General features: G+C 37.1%; 1 protein-coding gene across 2 annotated transcripts; it reads left to right on the top strand.

Annotated features, from left to right (window-relative positions):
* The first annotated feature begins 2,096 nt into the window (after positions 1-2,096).
* LOC122002003 lies at positions 2,097-18,203 on the top strand. 2 transcript variants are annotated; one of them, XM_042557015.1, is made up of 4 exons: positions 2,097-2,442; positions 2,529-2,762; positions 15,548-16,774; positions 17,415-18,203. In XM_042557015.1, the coding sequence occupies exons 1-4, from the start codon at positions 2,174-2,176 to the stop codon at positions 18,010-18,012; spliced, it is 2,328 nt and encodes a 775-aa protein (XP_042412949.1). In that variant the 5' UTR covers positions 2,097-2,173; the 3' UTR covers positions 18,013-18,203. The 2 variants fall into 2 exon arrangements, with proteins under 2 accessions (XP_042412949.1, XP_042412951.1); XM_042557017.1 differs by having other exon boundaries at positions 2,300-2,442; positions 2,508-2,762.
* The last annotated feature ends 2,831 nt before the right edge of the window (positions 18,204-21,034 follow it).

The following is a 21,034-nucleotide window of genomic DNA, read 5'->3' as shown; positions in this document are numbered from 1 at the left end:
GTAGAAAGTCCAGTCGGGTTGGAGGACAAAACTGGCATAAGGTAATCTCTCCTGAGAGGAGTAAGTGAGGACGTGTTCCCCGGAAGAGAGAACAGTAGGCGTCGATTCGACCTAGAGTTTCCGGTCGAAAATCCGAAGTCAGAATCGGATAGCCCGAAGACTAGGGGTGTCAAAAATGAACCCGACCCGACGACCCAACCTGAGTCGACCCGAAAAAAATCAGGTTCTAGTTGGGCATTTTCGGGTTCGGGTCGGGTTTGGGTTGGAGAGTAAAAAATTTTCGGGTTGGGTCGGGTTTGGGTTGACCCGGGTTGACTTAAATATAGGGTTTTGTGGGGTTTTTTGGGGTTAAATCAAATTTTATTTTAAAAATTTAGATGTTTTATATATATTTGTATGATAATGATGAAATATTGAGATAAAAGTGAAGAATTATAGGGAAAATAGCCCAAAAAAGTCGTTTTGAATCGGATTCTCGGGTTATATGGGTCGGGTTTGGGTTGATTGGGTTGGTCGGGTTCGGGTTTAGGTGTTTTGGGTTGAACTCGGGTTCGGGTCGGGTTCGAGTTGGGTTAAAAAAAAAACTCAACCCGACCCGACCCGACCCGACCCACCCGAATTGACACCCCTACCGAAGACTGTCAAACTTAAGCTTCTTATATATTTTGTTTTGTTCTAATTCTGTTTTGCAGGAACCTAATAGTTTTGTGCAGGGCTAGAACTGACCGGGATCAATCGACTGAACCTTGGAATCAATCGACCGAACCCCCAAGCCAGCAGATCAGAATCCCAGAGATTGGACCAGGCTCGACCAGAGGATCGGTCGACCGAACCAAGGATCAGCGATGATTGGATCAGGCCAGGTTGATCAGGTCAGAGAAGCAGATCGGTCGACCGAACGGCGAGATCAGTCGACCGAACCCGGGATAAGACTTGATCAGATCGAAGCGGAGCGAGCGGATCGGGCGGATCGGATGAGGAGGAGTTCGCCTGATCGGTCGATCGAACCAGGGGATCGGTTGACCGACCCGCCTCGGGTCAAAGTTGATCCCGAACTTTGAAGATCTGGATGAGATCCATAAAGGCTATAAAAGGGGTCTCGGGCTGCAGCTTCAAAGCACAACGAAAACAGAACTCAAGCAATCTTCTAAAAGTTGTGCACTGCTCCGAAGCACCTCGACACTCCGACAGACGATGACTAGCTTTTTCATCTTTCACATTGTCGGTATAAAGTCATTATTTAGCACTTGTATCTCAAAATTGTAAAAGACTTACGAATTGATAGTGATTGTCCACCGAAAGCGATCTACGATCGCGAGCCTTGGAGTAGGAGTCGCCTTAGGCTCCGAACCAAGTAAATCTTGGACTTCTTGTGTGTGTTTTTATTTTCCGCTGCGTTACTTGAATTTTCGAATACGAAACACGTGAAAGCCACGAGCGTTATTCACCCCCCTCTAGCACTTTTCGATCCAACATTTTATGTTAGCTCGAATTGATTTGATATCGATTACTTATTATATTGTCACTAAGGGATACCGCCCGATTGGTGGACAAGTATATCCTCGGGACGTGACATCTTTTCTGCGACTCTACAGTCTACTCAATTGCTCAAGCTCATCTTCCTCCTTGCCCTTCATACTATTTGCTTGCAAGTGGATCGTTAGAAGCTTGGAACTAAGGTAGGGGGGCCAACAGAGAGCAAATAAAGTATACTAGTGAAATTTTCGAGAGCAAAGGGGTGCTTCCGCATACCCCCGTGCCCGCCCCCTTGCCTTCGCCACTGGGCAAGAGGAAAGTAAAAGAGGAGGTGACGATGACTGAATTGACTTTGATTTAGAGAAGCTTACTCTGTGTTATAGGCGGAGTGCTTCGATGAAGAGTCCAAGGAAAAAAGCAAGGGAGATTTTGAGATGATACACTTCTCACTTGTTTACTTCCACTCAATTTCGAAGGATAAAAAATAGAAATAAAAAGTACTTTGATGGGGCTGATGAACCAAAAAAAGATAATAACTAATTAAGGTCTGATGGCGATCATTATCTGACCGTAAATATGAATTATCCATCTCCTAGACCATAAAAAATTGGTCCAAACGATCTGCTCTCGTCTAAACGGGCATTAGCCTGGCAGGCGCACCACCCCGAGAGAGAAGGCAGAAAGCGAGAAGCAAACGATGGACGAAACCCGCAGCGGCCACAAACGAAGGAGAGACTCTTCTTCACCTCCTCTCGATGTCGCCTCCTTCGATCGCAACGTCTTCCCTCTCCTCCTCGCTGCTGCGTCCTCCAGAACCAGCCCAAACCAGCATTCCCGGTCCGTCCTCCGGCGCTTCCTCCGCTCACGTCTTGCCCTCATCTCGACTCGCCCATCTTCTTGTACTACCCCGAAGTCTCTGCTTCCCAACGGCCTCATCGCCCTTCTTCCTCTACTCCTCACTTCTAGGTTATTTTCTCACCTTCTCAACAACGCTACTCATATCAGTGCACCCATTCAAATCGTTCTTTCAGCTAGTTACGTGGGTGATTCAGGTGGCCGTCAGTGGTCAGATTGAGTGCAGATGTTGTCAGAAGCGCGGCCCTCTACTCTATAGAGATGAACGAGGTATTAGCTTTGAATGGTGAAATCGCGAAAGGATTAGTACTTGCCTTGGGTAACGGAAGGCGTCAGGTGGCCAAGACAGTCTGTAATGCTATATTGGACTTGTCCATTTCTCAGGCCGGTAGAGAGCAGCTTTGTAAAGCCCTCTCAGTGGAGAGATTATTGTGAGTTTTCCTTTCTCGAAGAACAATCTTTGTGAATCGTTCATGATCTTTTTTCCTAGAAATTGGTTCTATTTAATTCTTGAACAAATTTAGTTGGTTTCATTATATCTTTTTCAGTTAGTTATTTAGAGAAATATGTTAAAATGTTTTGTAGACATATTTAAACACAATAGTAGATGGAAACAACAACATTAAGAAGTCCTGTTGAAACCAGCAAACATATGTTTGTTTGTCATCCGCAACAGAATATATGGAATCCTAGTGTTATTAATGGATGGATAATATCACTTTGTTTTGCTTCCTTGTGACCTTTTTAGCAAATGATAAATTATATTCATTTGAATGAATGGACTATACAGGAACCCCATTCAAATCATCTAATATTACGTGCAAAGTGAAAACACAAAAGCAAAATAATTGACATTGCATAGCATCTACCCATCCCACACAACATACTCTATAAATTAAGTATGCAAAGAAATCCAAAATATGAGTTCACTTCTAGTAACATCCACCTCATCCATATTGTATAACAAGTTCAGGAACGTCTGGTTATTCCTAGCATGTAAGAAATGACATGAACTTTTTTCTTTTCCTTTCTTTACACAAACTGTGCAAGCCTTCCCTCTCCCCATCACCTACATTTTAGTTTTCCCCTCAAACTCCATGTTTCACATCAGCCTATTCACCATTTACAATCAAACCAGCTTTAATGAATATATGTTTCTTTTCCATAGAACTTTACTTATATTCAAAATTTTCCCCTCAAACTTTATGTTTCAAATCATCCCACACTCATTTACAGTATTGTTGGTGCCAACGTAAACGATGGTTGAATGAGCTAGTGGCGGTGAATAGGAATTGTACTTACAACTGCAAATTTAAATAATTGCTAATAAGGCATATAATGAGGTTTGGAGCCTTTGTTCTTGCTTCACAACTTATGATTAGTCAGTGAGTCACTCGCTGAAAGCCCATTACTTTTCTACTTCAAACATAACTTCCGGAGGTGGAAAAAATTATTACATGAACAATAGAAGAAGAAGAGTAAGAGGAAGACCAAAGAGTACAAGGGAAGATTCAATAAAATCTAACCAATCTCTATTTTGCCACACTTCAAATGTCCACAGTCTCTTCAATTTTCATTTGATATCCAGCTAATCTATTACCAATCAGTCAACTACATATGGTTTCTCAATTGTTTTAGCCTGTGTCTACCAAAAACTATATGAGCTGATTGGATTCCACCATTAGTCGATTGCAACATTGTAGCTCTTATGTCATCTGATAGTTGTAGCGTACTTGGTCAGATCAACGACCATTATCTATAGTTGACTGTTATCTATATTAGCTTTTGGAAACAACCATTATAAGTAATAAATGTTATGTTATAATTGATTAACCATCCAATAGTTAACTCAAGAAGCCATTAGTTAACTACCTTAACAGAATAATTATTTCTATTACCATGACTAACTGTAGTAATCCTAGTTGACTCAATTATAGCAAAAGGTGATTACGTTCACCTAGGGATGTAATCGAGCTCGGCTCGTTTAAGTTATATTCGGGCTTGGGCTCGGCTCGAGCTCGAATCGAGCTTTTATCACCTCTAGCTCGGTTCGTTTTAGAATTATCAAGCTTGCGAACAGTTCGAGCTCGGCTCGTTATTAGCTCAATTATTAAAGTTAACGGGCCTAACTCGTTAAGTGAGCTCGGGCTCGGGCTCATTTTCGGGCTCGTTTAGAGCTCGTTTTTGAGCTTGTTTTTTTTTGACTCATTTTAAAGCTCATTTTAAGGTTCGTTTTAGAGCTCGTTTTTTTGACTCGTTTTAGAGTTCGTTTTTTGGCTCGGTTTAAGGCTCGTTTTTTTGGCTCGCGAGCCTATAAATGAATATGTTCGCGAGCTCACGAGCCGAATATCCTTGAGCTCGAGCTAGGCTCGATAAAACTGTCGAGCTCGAAATCGAGCTTGAGCTCAGTTCGATAAGATAAACGAACGAACTCGAACGAGCTTTTTATCGAATCGAGCTCCGAATAGCTCGCGAACCGTTTGGTTTATTTACATCCCTACATTCACCCCACCCTAAGCACCCCTTATAGTCCCTCCTCAAGTTATGTGAAGGGAGGTAAACCACGGGGTCAACTTATAGCCGACCGCAAAGTGGCTAAAGGTGGGAGGAGTTTTTTTCCGAGGGCATGTACTGAATTGATCCCTGCCCCACTGTACTAAATTTGTCACCCTTTAGTTGACTCAATTGTGAACCATAAGTTGACTGTTTAATAGAAACGATGAAAATAGTAAACTTTCGTTCCCCTAGCTTAGTCGACTAGTTCATCAGTTGACTTCTTAGTTGATCGACACATAGTATTAGTTAATAATCATAGCACATTGGTAAACTGAAAGTCTTAATTTTCTGCTAAGCGGATTCAACTACCAGTTGACAAAGATGATTGAAGTATTGAACAAGTCATTTCTAAGGCTTTCATCCGAGCCTAATTTAGCCCTTGATTTCCCAATTTTACATGTGCACTCACACTCATCGTTGCAAAAATGAAATCTGTAAGTCACCGGAGAATATCCTTCTTTATGACCATGTTTTTTTTTTTGGTCTTGTTTGTCTTGCTAAGCGTTTAATGAACCTTAACTTGGTAGGACTTCATCTTTCTAGACATTCAATCATCCTCGATCGGTGGGGACTTCCTCATGCCAAACACCGCTTATTCTTTATCTGACTTGCTCATGCTCAACCTTGATCTGTCGAGACTTTTTATCATTGTGTGCATACACTCTCACAATTCATTATATACATATTCTAACTTAATCATGTTGAGATTCAATTAAAGTCTCCATTGGAAGGATTTGGTAAAGATCATGAGTTTAAAAAGGATGTAGGATATTTCCATTGGTATGAGACCTTTTGGGTAGAACCCAAGAACAAAGCCATGAGGGCCTAGGCTCAAAGTGGACAATATCATGCTATTGTGGAGATATGTGAACATCCTTGGTCCCAATAAATGATATCAGAGCCATGGTCCAGACCATATATCATGTGGGGTGACCTTGAACGAAGTTGAGGGTAGGTCCGGAGCAGGTCAAATTGACCAAGTGTTCACGGGGAGGCCCGAAGCAGCTTAGGTTGACCGGATATTTGTAGGAAGGCCCGGAGCAGGTCAAGGTGATCGGGTGTTCACGGGGAGGCCCGGAACAGGGAGGTCCGAAGCAGGTCAGAGTGATCGGATGCTTACGGGGAGACCCGAAGCAGGTCAAAAGTGACCGAATGCGGATGCTTGTGGGTTGGCCCGAAACAGGTCAGGGTGACCGGATGCTCACGGGGAGGCCCAAAGCAGATCAAGAGTGACCAGATCCAGATGCTTGCGGGGAAGCCCAGAATAGGTCAGGATGACTGGATGCTCAGGGGTCGAACCATGTGAGTAATGGTGGTCCTTGATTTGAGGGGAGGATTGTTGAGATTCAATCAAAGTCCCACATCGGAAGGATTTTGTAAAGATCATGGGTTTTAAAAGGTGTAGGATATCTCCATTGGCATGAGGCCTTTTAGGTAGAGTCTAAGAACAAAGCCATGAGGGCCTAGGTCCAAAGTGGACAATATCATGTCATTGTGGAGATATGTGAATATCCTTCGTTCCCAACAAACCCTTTGCTGGACATCAAAACTTATCGCACTAACATTTTTATAACCCTCTAAATGACCAATGCAGGGTCTCGGGGAAGGGTTTATTGTACCCTGCTTTACAAGAAGCTGTTTTCGAGACTCGAACATGTGACTTCTAAGTCACACAATAACAACTTTATCATTGTACCAAGACTCTCTTTCTTAATTTGCATTAATGAAAGTTATTTCATTTAAGTCACAAGTTAGCTGACAAGTTGACCTAGTCACTAATAAATACATTCTTGTTTATGAACAATTTAGCCTGAGTCAATTCCTTGTCGAGTTAAGATTCCAGTTGACTTGATTGACTACAACCCGGAAACATGTCGAGTTGTACGCCTTAATAAGAAATTAATTGAACTCTAAAGTTCCAAAGTACACGTCATGACTTTCACAACTCATATGAAGCTTATATTCACCGTGTGACTTTACCATCGACGCCATCTCCCTTTAGGTCTTAAGTCCCTTAGATGTATCCCTTTAGGTCTTAAGTCCCTTAGATGTATTGAGCCTTAAACTCGTTTCGCATGTCATCCTTCACTCTTTTTATATCTAGTTCACCTCCTTTTGCTTGTCATCATTGCCGCCATCTCGATGCTCCTCTTCTTGTAGTCTTGCAAATGTCGCATTCCATTCTTCTTTGATCTACAGTTGCGCTTGAGCTATGGATCCAACCAAGCTCTTGTACACTTCTTCATGCACACACAAGTTTATATGAATAAAGCTAACTTAAACTCTTTGCCAAACATGTCAAAACAATATGATTGGACATGAGCACTTAGAGCATGACTCCACTAACGATTTTTTTTTTTTTATGTTTAATAATTCGTTTATAAAGTTAGAAAAAAATTATAAAATTGATGAATCTAAAATAGAATCCCCTGCACCTAAGCTTTCATTGGGTTTGGGATTTATAGAATAAGGGCATAAGGTAAGCTTAAACCTTACCTTTTTCCTCCCTTTTGTTGCACATTAAAAATAGTGATAAATCATGATAGAAGATATGTAATTGATCTAAATATGAAAATTTAGTAGAGAGATCCTAACATGTCCAAGGAAGTCTAAAATATAGATTAATATTTTATTTCCAACTGTTTAGTTAAACTTCAATCAACTCACTCTCACTATTTGGAACAATTAACTATTGGTACTTGACAGCACTCACTATTTGGAACAATCGACTAGTACGTGAAAGTAGATTAATTCTTTGAAAACTTTTCAAAAAAACCATAGGAATTTCTAAAAAAATTTAAAATTGAATAACACATATGTATCATAGAAATCTAACAAAGGAAAAATTTTCTTTAAGAAAATTATTATATTTTGCCAATTGATATAAAGTTTCCAAAATAGACTAATCATTGAGAAGTTCAATTTTGTAATTCAAAATATGACCAGATAAATTATTTTTGTATTCAAAATTTCTAATCTTGATTTATGAGCCAAATATATACTTGTCAATATATTTGCCTTTCTCATGATTAGCCAAAAAGATTAGTTTGCGTCTTGATGATATTGGCTCATTTGATACATTGTAACAAGAATTATGAACCAAAATACTAAGCATCTTACTTGGGTTTCTAGATTTCTCAATAAAAAAAACAAGGTAATTCTTAAATTTTTAATGAGATATAAAGAGTAAGTGAATAAGCACATAAAGAATATGTGCTAACCACTATATGAAAATATTGATCAAATTTTCCTTATGGTTAGCTTTTCAAGAAAGGTCTAGAAATTAATGAAAGATTTGGGCAACCAATAAAGCTTAGGGCCAATTGGATTTACTAAAAATCCTTTTAGAATCCATTTTTTGCTTTATGTTTTAACTTCATTTTGACCCTAAGCAATGTTACATTGGCATTCTTTTTTTTTTTTTTGACCGTCTCTTTATGGCCTAAGTCATTTTGTAATAATTTAACTTTTGACTCCCAATAATCATATTGAATGATTTGGAACAAATGGGAAACTGCTCAAGGATTTTTCTTAAACTATTAATTTCATTTTGAAGTTGATTTTTAAATCCTTCTCACAAGAAAAACATTATTCTTCAAAATATCAACAAGATTTTTCAAAATGGGCATTTCTTTGTTCAATTTTTTCAAGATATAGTTAGCGAATAAATTGCATCTAATAATTGCACAACTAAAAGATTGCTAACCTTACCAAGTTGTTCAAGTAAATAAATTTTGTGATCCCTTGGCTTGAAAAAAAAACCCGATAAACTTAGCTAGCTCGGGGGGTGACTGGCCCGACCCCACATAATTTTTCCACCGGCCACTAGGGTAAATTGGGAAGTACTTGCGGCGGGCGGCCAAGAAGCCCAACATCCTTTGGTTGCGCACCCCATTTGGAGGAAAAATTCCTACAAATTCGCCATAGCTGGTGATCGAATCGCGGGAGCTTGGGTGACAGCTTGGATGCCTTGCCACTGCACCATAGTACGGATGAGATAGACATAATTCTATCATCTTGTATAGTGAGAGCAAGGAAATTCTTTTGCTTTGGCTCTTTCTTCTCCTCTAATGACGTGACCTCCCATGCTGCCTTCAATAATTTTTTTTTGTTCTTTTCAATTTTTGACGAATTTGCTTTCATCAATTTTGAACAATGACCTCATATGTGTCCTTTTTGGCAGTTGAAGCATTAGACTTTCCCCTTGTTCCTTTTTCTCAAGAACTTTTTCACGTCGTTCTACTAAGATTCAAATTATGAAAAGCTTTACCTACCTGTCTTACCATGTATGCTTCTTCGTGGCTATTCGCTGAAAATGATCATGAAAATTCTAAAGGCTTAGAGAGGCAAGGACTTCTTTTCTCTTTATTTGCTATAAGTGACATTCTTGTTCTAATCTCTTTTTCTTCCAAAATTCTGCATTAATTGACTTGTGCAATTCTATAGTAAAAGAAAGATCTTTAGTGTACATATCTCGAGGTTTTTGTATTATGTTACTCATACAATTCTATAGTAAATGAAAGATCTTCTAATGCACATATCTCGAGGTTTATAGAAAGGCTTTGGTCATTCGATCGTTACAACTCAGTTTTGTGAGATTAACGGCTACTTTTTGTTGTCTTCGTGAATCATCAATTGATTAAACTTAATCAGAACATAAACATTTTAGTCGCGAGCCACCAAGCTTGAGTCATAGTTAACTCAGTTCATTGGTCGATTCGATTCCAATATCGGTCAATTGAACTCAACTAGTCGACTAGGCTCTAAGCAATAACAAGGTCAAGTGAGCTAGCAACCCAAAGTCGATTCCTTGTCGACTTAGCTCACAAATTGGCTGGGAACACCCTATAGTACTATGTAGTCGGTTGGAGTACTGTCTACAACTTTCCTAATGATGCCTAAGTTAAGATCTACCCTCTCCGAAAGTTACTAGTCTTTCAATTCCTCACACAAGAGCTTACCTTATGTAGCTTGAATTCACCACCAAGGTTGTCTCTAGCTAGGTTACTCATCCCTCATATGCATGAGCCCTTATGTCGCTCCACATGCCATCCTTCATGCTTCTCCTACGTAGTTTGCCTTCTCTTAGCTACCATTCATCCCTAGGATGCATTGAGTCTTTTTTAGCTTACTCCCATAGTTCCTTCTCGCTCCATCAGTATACTCTTATGCTAAGCTTCTCGTTCCTTGGACGTATTGAGCCTGCCCGCTTCCTTTTCGTATTATCTTTCTCACATGTTTGCGCCTTTTGCTCAAAGTGTGGTTGTCTCCAATACTCCTTTCAGTTCCTCGGTGTCCCATACCACCCTTCTCTTAGTCATTAGGTGTTCCTGTGTACTCCTAAGTCCTTGTACACTAAGATATACACAACATATTATAAGACAAGGTTTAACTTAAACCTTTTGCCCAAACATTAAAACCATGATCAAACCACTCGGGGTATTAACAACTAGAAGATGAAGCTAATAGAAACAAGTTAAAAAAGATGAGACAATCTATATTTCTCTAGCCTTTAAACTCTCCTTTTGGAGAAGTTCTCCTTTTATAACCTTCAACTTCCTTTAATTTCACTTACTGTTCTCTTGTTTTGTCGCTAATTAGTCAATTGGAGCTACCATCACTTGATTGCCTGGAGTATGCTAATAGCTACCCTAGTTGACTAACTTCCACCATAAGTGATTGATTTCCTGTAGACCCTAGGTTATGTGGCTGTTACAACTCATCTTTATCAGATCAATGACTACTCTTTTTCCGAGTCATCAATGGACTAGATTCCATCATTAGTCGACTAAACTCAGTTAGTCGGCTGCCCATTCCAATAGGCTCCTAATAGAAACATTGTGCTTGCAAGTAATTGAGCTTGAGATGACTCTTGAGTTTACTCAGCTCTTGATTCCAACATTACTCAACTAAACTCAATCATTCACCGGCTGAATTAATTATGCTTCAGACAAAAATATTCTATTTGTGACTAAGTCTGAGATGACTCTTTAGTTGACTCATCTCATTAGTTGATTGGGAACACCCTTGTAGTACTTTGTAGTCGACTAGAGCCTTGATTACAATCATTCTAATAATTAAGTTTTCTCCTAATTTGAGATCTACCCTCTTACAAAAGTACTAGTCTCTCAACTCTCATAGCTTACACAATAATTTACCTTCCGCAGCTTGACTCAACCACCAAGACTGTCTCCCACTAGGTTACTCGTCCCTTGGATGCACCAATCTCTTGGTTCGCTCCATTTATCATCCTTCACAATTTACCTACATAGTTCTCCTTTTCCTCAACTACTATTAACATTGTGCTTCAATGCTCCTTGTCCTATGATCCCTTGGATGTCTCATATGATCATTCTCTGATCTTCAACTAACTTCGAGCTATTGAGTTAACCAACTTGATTGCACAAAGTCAAGTTTCATAAGATACTTCAACACCATCACAACCCTTCTCATCCTCTCCTTCGATGTTTCGTACAATCTTCTTTGAACTCTATTGGACCTTTAAACCATCGAGCATGTTGCCTTTGTAGGATCGTAACATTGCTAGAGCGGGGGTGGGTGGGTGAATAGCTTCTTTTCTATTGTCGAGTGCACAACAAAAATGAACATATCACAAACATATCACATCATAGAGACACAAATATTTACTTGGTTTGCTATTTCAAGGCCTAGACTTCTAGCGATACCATCACTAATCTTTCTCCTTGCTGAGCATCTTCTAGAGGTGGAGAAACCACTTACAACATTATTCTTTTACAACATCAATCTTGAGAATAGGGACAATAAAGAGAAGAACAAGAAAAAAAATCTCTTTGAAAAATGGTCTCTCCTTACTTTTTGGACAAACATTCTTGGAATTCTCTATTTCAAAATGAAGCCTTCAGTAACATTTATATGATCTTTAACCGAGCAGAGTTGCTTCACAAATTTACAGAAGTTGACTAATATATCTGTTGACTGCATGCTATATTTGGCCATTAATTGACTATTGAGCAAGAATTAAAACTTCGAATACATTATTCATACTTGCCTAAAAGTGCATATTAATCGACTCTTATATATCTACCAGTCGACTCATAGTGAACAGTTGACTACTGCAGTCGATTCAAAATGTTTATGTGTTCTCCGAATTCAGGCCAAATGACGTAGCAATCAACTCAAAATGTTTCTGAGTAAACCATGAATTTCAATCACAAACTGATTCGTGGGTCGTATCAAGCTACTCTTTTGTCCTGTTCAATGGACTAATGCAAAAATCTCAAATGGATTTGTTGTTTGACTCTATCAGTCAACTGCATTGTGCCTATCAATCTTTGACTCCATCGGTCAATTGCTATGTGCTTAGTAGTTGACTGATGTCAAAAGCAAAGCAAATTCATGGTTTGACTCTAGTGGTCAATTATTATATGCCTAGCAATCGACTAATTATCAAAACCACAAACTATTTTGTGGTTTAGCTGTGCCAATCGATTCGATTGCACAAGTTGCTGCATCCCTTGCACCATCCGAGTTATGACTTCTTCATCCCTTTGCACAACAGTCAATTAATGGATATATATTAGTTGACTCATATACTATTTGTCATTCATTTTAATGAATGAGTCACGCCTAACTCCTTTCACTCTCGTCCCACATTTATCTTCTTTCAAAACATACCTTATGCTAGAGATACCTATTTCCTGGATTTTCGTACTTGGAGTCTTCTCTTCTCTTCTCTTCATTGCCTAGCATCCGGTCGCCTGATCTGCTAGGGTTTCCCTTCAATGTCTAACCTCGTCACCTGATCTGCTATGGTTTCTCTTTTGCCAATAATTTGGCCTCCAACTTTCTTAGACTTCATCGCCCAGACCTGCTAAGACTTTCTTTTTGCTAAGAATTCGATTTCCAACCTTTTTGGATTTTATCATCTTTGTTAAGCTGATTTCTCCTGCATACTTGACAACCATGTGAGGCTACACAAGTTGCCTTAACTTAAACGTTGTCCATCATCAAAACCACATGAAGTTGCATGCATTCATGATTGCACCAATACTCTTACCTTGCCAAGTCATCATCAACACTCAACCTCGTCAAGTCATGAGCTCCATGAGCTCCATGTGTCTCTTGTTAAGTTCCTGCACAACTTAACACATATGTCAATCGCATATACATATGTAAGAGTTAACTTAAACCATTTGTTTAAACATCAAAATTCAAGTTGAACTCGACTATTGACTATTTAGGTTATGATTGCACCAACAATCTTTTGGTTGGACAAAGTTTCTTCGATGTTGATTAGGCCATTTATGAGTTCCTTTTATTTAGAGTGTCATGATTGTAATCTCTTGCTTGGACAAAATTTCTCCAATGTTGATTAGGCCATTTATGAGTTCCTTTTATTTAGAGTGCATTTATGCCAAGATTCTCCATCCAACATTTTAAACTTTGTAGATCTCGCTTAGCAATTTTTGCTTATGTGTTTTTTTTCATACAAATTTACCAATTTCTCCTCCTTGACACATGTAAGTTCTGACTCTATTTATCTCTTGCGTAAGAGATGTTTAGCTTTCTGGTTAACGAGGAACTCATCCTTTTAGTTTTTTAACAATTCACCGTCTAGTTTCCTATGAGTCTCAAAGTAATACATCATAGATAAGGCAATATAAAAAATCTATTTTAAACATACCTTCATACCTTTTGTTTTTCTATTTTTCGATGTCTCCCTCAAATTTTGGTCATTGCTTTACTAGGGGTTAATCCTTTAAAGATGCCCTTTCTTGACACCACTTGTTAGGATTTATATGATTATGATCAGATGGTGAAGGGGGGCGAATTAACTTTGACTTGAAAAATAGAAATGATTTTTCTTGCAAATCCAAATACAACATAGTATGAGAAAAATCCATACACTAACATATAATTTACGTGGTTTAGAACCATTAGTTCCTACCACACGACTTATGAACTCTTAAAAGTTGTCTAATTTTTTCCCAACTAGAGGTGGAGAAGCCTTATACAAAATCATTTATACACAAGATTAAAATAGAAAAACCCTTAATTGTGGATAAAAGGATTAAGAACTTAAAAAGGTACAAACTTTAAGTCCTGAACATGAAAAACTATATAAAATAAACAAGGCATTGTGGAGCTATAGCATGACTTGAGAAATATAACTTTGTGGTTGTCATTTGAACTCCCCTTACCCTTTTTTTTTTCTCCAAATGGTGATCGATAAGGTGTACTAGTTGTTCTGCATTAAGCCACTAGTCGACTGAAACTTTGAATCACAGGATCCTTATCTACTGGTTGTTGTCTTCAGTTGACTTATTGACAATCCAATCGATTGAAATCCTTCTCGTCAACTCAAGTCTTGTCAATCAACTAAAGTGGAGAAGATCTTTCAAACGGTCTTATTTTCAATTTCAATCAAGAATCAAATTGGCTCAATTTTGTATAGTCGATTGAAATCTATTATAGTTGGCTCAGCTAAATAAGATCTTCAAACGATCTTATTATCAATTTCAATCAAGAATCAAATTGGCTCATTTTCGTATAGTCGATTGAAATCTACTATAGTCGACTCAGTTGCACGAGCAATTCAACCGGAGTTGACTTCTTAGTTAACTCAACACTCCAATCGACTATGATAAACTTTCAACCGACTATAGTGACTACAACTCAAAATCTCCTATTTCTTGGTTGAGTCTTATACCTAAGTAAGAATCTACCTGAACAAGTACAAGTCACTTGGACTCACAACTCATATAGGAGCTTGTATTCACAGTTTGATTTTGCCACTGAAGCTATCTCCTGTCTAGTCTTATGTTTTTCAAATGCATTAAGCCCCGGATTTGTTTCATATGTCGTCTTTCACTCTTTTTTTTTGTAGTTCACCTTCTTCTAACTACGTCAATGTTGCTACCTCGATGCTCCTCATCCTATTGTCTCTTGTATGTCTCTTTCCATTCTTCTATGATCTTTGTGCACATACAAGTCATACGAACAAATCTAACTTAAACTTTTTGCCAAACATATCAAAACAAAATGGTTTAACATAATCACATACGACATGATTTCATGAACAGGACTAACATTGACTGATTTAATGTAAGAGAAAATAAATGTGTTTAATCAGGCGTGGTCTAAAATTAACCTCATAAAATACAACAAATCATGTAGCTTTTTACTTTTTTAGAACTAAAAACTATGTGTCCAACACTCTGGTCTCATAAAATATCCAAAAGTATTACATATGACACCTAGATTGATTCCTGGTCTTATGAAAATCAGTGCATCATGCTAACAATGAACCAGCATGGGCAACTTTTTTTAACTTATTGAGACTGTCAAAGATAGTTAACCTGTTCAATTAATTGGTCTGGGATGCTCTTGATTTGTATTGTTGCTGATTGATGTACACAATAAGGTTTTGACCATGACTAGCTTTTGAGAGGCTGGACTGAAATGGAATTGGTTACTGGTAAGACCTCCTTGTCTAGTCTGATTTTCAAATTATTAGCAAGGATTTTTTTTTCATTGGTGCACAACAAATCCTGTAATTACTACTAATCTTGTTCATGTCAGCATGTGCTCACTGTGTAATGATAACTGAGTGAATTGAATGTTAAATCATTTGCTTTAACGTCATCTCATAAGCACACTGTGGAATGACTTCTAGCAGATCTTTGTTTTATCAGGAAGTTCAGGTTAATCGTGTATTGGCTGTTCATCAAGGTATGAGAAAAGAAGCTGTTGAATGTTCAAAAGGAAGGCCTATGAATGAAAGCTTTGTAGCATTAATCCTTGCTGCAGCTGTAACTCTCATAAATAGTTCTACTGAGGATTTCTTGGATAGGATTCCTAGTGAGCTAGTAAAAAGATGCTTGCCTTTATTGCAAGAAATTTGGAAGAAAAGTCGATGTCCATTGTTACATGGTAATGGACAAAGATGTTGGCACATAATGAAAAATGGTCTCCCTACAACTATTTTTAAACTTTCTATGAACCAAAACCTTGCAACCTGGAATTATGACAAGATTAGGGTAACCATGTTTGGTGATGCAGGCTCTGAGTTTGTTACTTTTGTATCTAAATATTGGGAGAAGTCACCAGTTCTACTAAGTGAGGTGATAAAGAATCTGGAAAAAGAAAATGGGGTTTTTAGATGTTTGATCAATTCTTTTAATCATCAATCAACTAATGATATCCTTGACTCAGTGTTGATGAAACTAGTTTCCTGCCAGCCTCTTGCTTCAGATGAACTAGACATAAATTGTTTCTTAAATGAGAACAGTTCCTTGGGTTCCCCACTCATATATGGATTAGATATTCGGGTTGTGAAAGCGCAACAAGTACCATCAGAATCCTTCAAAAAGAAAGAAGTACACTTTTTTGACAGTAGTTCAGGCATATTATTTAGTGAAGGTGATTATGCAACCAAATGTAAAAAAGCATTTCAAGATGGTTTTACAATTGCATTACGAGGAATGGAATTTCGGTTTGCTGAAATTGCTTCTATTACTAGAGGGTTAGCAGATTTATTTGGTCAACCATCAGTGGGGGCAAATTTGTACATCACACCACCAGGATCTCAGGGTTTAACTTTCCACTATGATGATCATTGTGTATTTGTGTGGCAACTCTTTGGTCAAAAGTACTGGTTTGTTTCATCTTCTCCAACATCTATTTTACCCAGGTTATATGAACCTATTAGCAGTTTGCCTAGCATAGAGAATGAAAAAGAGGGAGGCTTACAGATGTTTCTCAACGAGGGTGATATTTTATACATCCCTAGAGGTTGTCCTCATGAGGCTCATACAAAAAATGATGCCTATAAACCTCAGCAAGAATTGTGTTCTGGCCTTTCCTTGCATCTTACACTTTCTATGGAGGTTGAGCCACCTTTTGCGTAAGTAATTTATTATTGCTGATTTGCTACATGCATGGTATTGAACACATTAATCTACCAGCAGGGTACAGTCGTTTCTTTTCACATACTAAGTTTCTTTTTTCTTTTTTATTCTTTTGTGTTCTGTTGCTATTAGTACTTAAGCATTACTAGTTAGCTGGATAAAATTACGGTTGCTAAATAATTGTTTAAGTTTCAGCTATTGACTTCATACAAGTATTGGATGATGCTTCCAATTTAATCAGTTATAGGTATTCAGGACTTCTGGATTCTCTTAACTTATATTATGTGTCTCTGACACTCTACAATGTACTGTTTTTTTTTTAAAATTTAAATTTAAATTTTTTGCATTTGGTAATTAGCACTGTTTACTTAGAGGGAACTAAAGGCCTTCTTTGTGAAAGTGAATTGTTAGATACACTTCTTGATTATTGTAGAAGCTATGGGTTTTTTTTTTTCATCTATTGAACAACATCTGATACACTCGTGTTGTGTTTTCCAAAAACAAAAAAAATCTTAATTATAGGTGACGTTGTAAAGCATTGTGACATTCATAAAAATTGGAGACGGACTTTCTTTGGCTATGTTCTGTAAGTTACTATCAATTTAGGCTATACCATCCTGATTAGTTATTTTCCAGGTGGGAAGGTTTTGCTCATGTTGCTCTCCATTGCTGGCATGAGATGCAGAAAGAAGCATCAGACTGCATCCCAAGCATGGAAGCCAGGAGAAGAAAAGTCTTTTCTGTATTTCTTTTGCATGTGGCTATCAAGCTTATAGCTGATGATGTTTCTATCTTCAGGAAAGCTTGCTTGATCGCTGCCAAATTTGTAGAGCATCATGCTGATACCCTTAGGTTAAATCAGAAAGCTAACTTTTTAAAGATAATTAATATAATCGACGTTAGCTCCAATTTCACGGAAACATTTGAGAAAACAGTTGTTCAAGAAGCAAATGACAATTTCTTGGAATGGATGAGGTGGCTCCGTCATTTGCCTCAGAGGGGAGTTGAGGATGTAAAAATAGACTTTGATGATCCTTCAAGAATGCGGAGTGAACTCATTGAACTATCTATCAAAGGGAATGAAGAAATGAAGGATGAATTCTTTCAGACTAAATCAAGATTTTGCAGATCTCTTGTTTACGAAGAAGCATGTAGAATGTTTCAGGTAATGCTGGAGAAGTATAGAAGAACAAGGAATCAGTATATGAATGGGATGTTGGCCCTTCATACTTAGTATTTGAAAATTTTATGTATTTATCTGGAATATTATCAATTTAGCCGAATTCTTGTTTCCTGTTGTGTGAAGGGTAGTGCCATCAATATTATCGGCGTAATTTTTTTTTTTTTACTTTAGCAAACTAATATGCTGGGAATTATTTTTAATTCACTGAATAGTATTTGATTAAATGTGAGTGGCGATTATCATTTTAACTCTATATTTGGTTCAAACTTCAAAATCTCATTTGCAGTGAAGAAATCCTAATTCCGGGACATGAATGTTTCATATGATTAACTCCTTTGTCGCCATAAAAGTGCGGCCATTAAAGATTTCAATCAAGGGCACTTGCATGTTTCTTTTTACGGAGGAAAATTTTGATGGAATTAAGGTGGCAGTAAAACTTTTTCATAGCTATTTTTCTTCCGTTCCTCTTTTTTATTTATGTTTTAACAGTAAAGTTTTATTTTTTTTTCCTTGATCTTTTCTTTTGCTTCAAAGAACTGATAGGATGAAAATATATCACAAGTTTCGTTGTGGTGAATATTTCTTGATTTATATTGTGATCGGTAAAAAAGTTTTATGGGATCGGACCGGTCCCTTCTAGGACTAGTAGAGTTTTATCATTTTTTTTTCTTCATAGAAAATTAAGAGCCAATCTACATCAAAATAAAATACAAAATAAAATATTATACATTTAAATAATTAACAAACGGAACAGACTAATCAAAAAAGAAAACAAAATAGCATTACATCCAAAATTTGGTATTTTCATATAGGCACACCATAGGTTACTAACAGATATACTGTTGATATTAGTAAAGACCTCAGGTTTACCCAAATACGTTTAAATCTTTTACAAATATATTTGGTTGACCATGACGAATCTAATATAATAGTAGCCTTGTATTATAATTCTATCCATGGCAAATTATTAAATTAATTTCGAAATGATAGTTTTAATAGTCAAAATAAAATAAAAAGTAAAAGCATGGACACTGTCTTAGAAATATTGTAAACCCAATGACAGTCTCATATTTTTATTTTGATCCGAGAAAGTCATCAATACGATTCCAAACAAAATACCTCCAAAAAGATGTTAATGATCTTACTGTGAATATATTTTTAGGAATATTGTGACCCAATTATTGCCCAATAGATTAAGAAAATCAAACAATAAATAGAGAAAGTCCTAATGGATCAGAGTTGTTAGACACTGTTTTCAAATAAAATCTGTAATCTAGATTTATATGTGTAAATGATCCGTCATAATCCCAAATGAATCAGTCTAATCCTACCGTGTAGTTTCATTGATGAGCATGATATAAAATTATTTGAGTATAACTTAAGTAGAAGTTCTTTATACTCCATGCATTGAGTGATCAAGCTTTTTTAAGTGCCAATCTTCAAACCTAGTCAAGTCGTCATTTGACCATGTTCCTCATGCCCCCGGCGATAGACACTTACCTGCCACACACATAGGTCTTCTCTCTCAAAGTCTACAGTATCAAGAGAAACATAATAGTTATTTTCCTAGTAACTTAACTCGATCTTAAAAGGATAACTTGTTAGTTTCCATCACGACAACTATTTTATATCCCTTATTCTCTATTTTATTTTTATTTTTTTCTCAGTGTTTACAAAGTGCAATACTTGAACAAACCATTTTTCCCTGTCTTTTTTTTTTCTTCTAGAATTTTGATTTTTCCTAATGAGTTGATATGATCCAAGTTTATCCAGCAACTAAAATATAGTTGAGAAGTTATCAAGGAAGCAAGAGTACTAGTCCGGTTTTATGAATCATGACTATTTACAAAAGTATCTATTATTACAGTTAAGCACGTGCGAGATCCTAAAATTTGGCCAATCTTCAAACTCTTTCAATAAAAATATTACTCACTTCATGTTACTATGTTACTATGGATAGTAAAAAGTAGATCAATAGACATACTAGCATACCAAATCATAACATATAAATATTTAGAACATATGTGCTAGTATTTCACTATAAGGAACAAACAAATAATGACATGATATATAATGCAACTAGAAAAATTTACTATGCAAAAGAAAATATGACAAAAACTAACCTACAACCTAACATATATACACCCCCCAAACTTAAATATTTCATTGTTCTAATGAAAATGAAAAAAATCTAATGTGGAGGAGGTTTGAAGTGAGAGAAGTTACCAAGTGATGCACGCAAAGTGTTTGAGCTATTCCTCTGCCAAAGTCACTCCTCTATCTGGGAATCACACTCCTTCTAATCTTTGAATATTACAAAAAGAAGATTAGATAATAAAAACCAAGTAGAGGGATTAGGTTATGGAAAAAGAGAAAAGGAAAATCTAAGAGAAATGAAAACAAGAAAGAACTTGAGTTACCTCCCAAGAAGCACTTATTTTAACTTATTAGCTTAACCATTTATTAGATTAACCAAAGAGGTATCTTTTAAACCTCGCTCGTGGCAGAGTAAGAGATTTTAGAACTCTCTTGCCAAGAGTTCTTAGTCTCTTAACAAATATGCTCTCCTTCAAAGGTTCATCATGAGATCGTCCATGTGATTCCTGTGCAAAATACATCCAACCACCAACATGTTCGAAAAAGAATTGGTTAGTAGCTTTGGATATATCAAATAAAATCTTATTATCACCTAACATCGAAGAGAATAAATCAGCAAACACGGGTTCAGATGTGGATAGTGAAGACTCTTCTAGATCTTTGAGATTTGGAGGTATTTAAATTAAAGTAATGCACTCCTTTGTTAACATCTCAATTTCATGTTCCCAAGCTCATCATCATTATCTTTACTCATCCTAGATTCCTCCCAAGTTGAGAGTCGAGTTGATATTCTAGTGCATAATGAATCTATTTCATTGCATTTATTATTCATATGCTTGAATTCCTCGAGCATCTAAACTTGTGAGATTTAGAAGTTTTCCGTCATTTTCAATATTCTATCAAGCTAGGATGAAGATTTAGCTTCCATAACATGCCCATAGTTGCCTTGTCCCTTATTAGTTAAATTTTTTTGAGG

Source organism: Zingiber officinale, chromosome 7A (genome assembly GCF_018446385.1).
Source record: "Zingiber officinale cultivar Zhangliang chromosome 7A, Zo_v1.1, whole genome shotgun sequence".
NCBI classification, from domain to species: Eukaryota; Viridiplantae; Streptophyta; class Magnoliopsida; order Zingiberales; family Zingiberaceae; genus Zingiber; species Zingiber officinale.
This window is presented reverse-complemented; position numbering and strand designations above follow the sequence as displayed.

Bases quoted from the DNA above. Each gene is read 5' to 3' on its own strand.
- LOC122002003 (XM_042557015.1), top strand. From the start codon at position 2,174: ATGGACGAAACCCGCAGCGGCCACAAACGAAGGAGAGACTCTTCTTCA. The intron at 2,443-2,528 runs GTTATTTTCTCA...TGGGTGATTCAG, and splicing joins CCTCTACTCCTCACTTCTAG to GTGGCCGTCAGTGGTCAGAT. The intron at 2,763-15,547 runs GTGAGTTTTCCT...GACTTCTAGCAG, and splicing joins CTCTCAGTGGAGAGATTATT to ATCTTTGTTTTATCAGGAAG.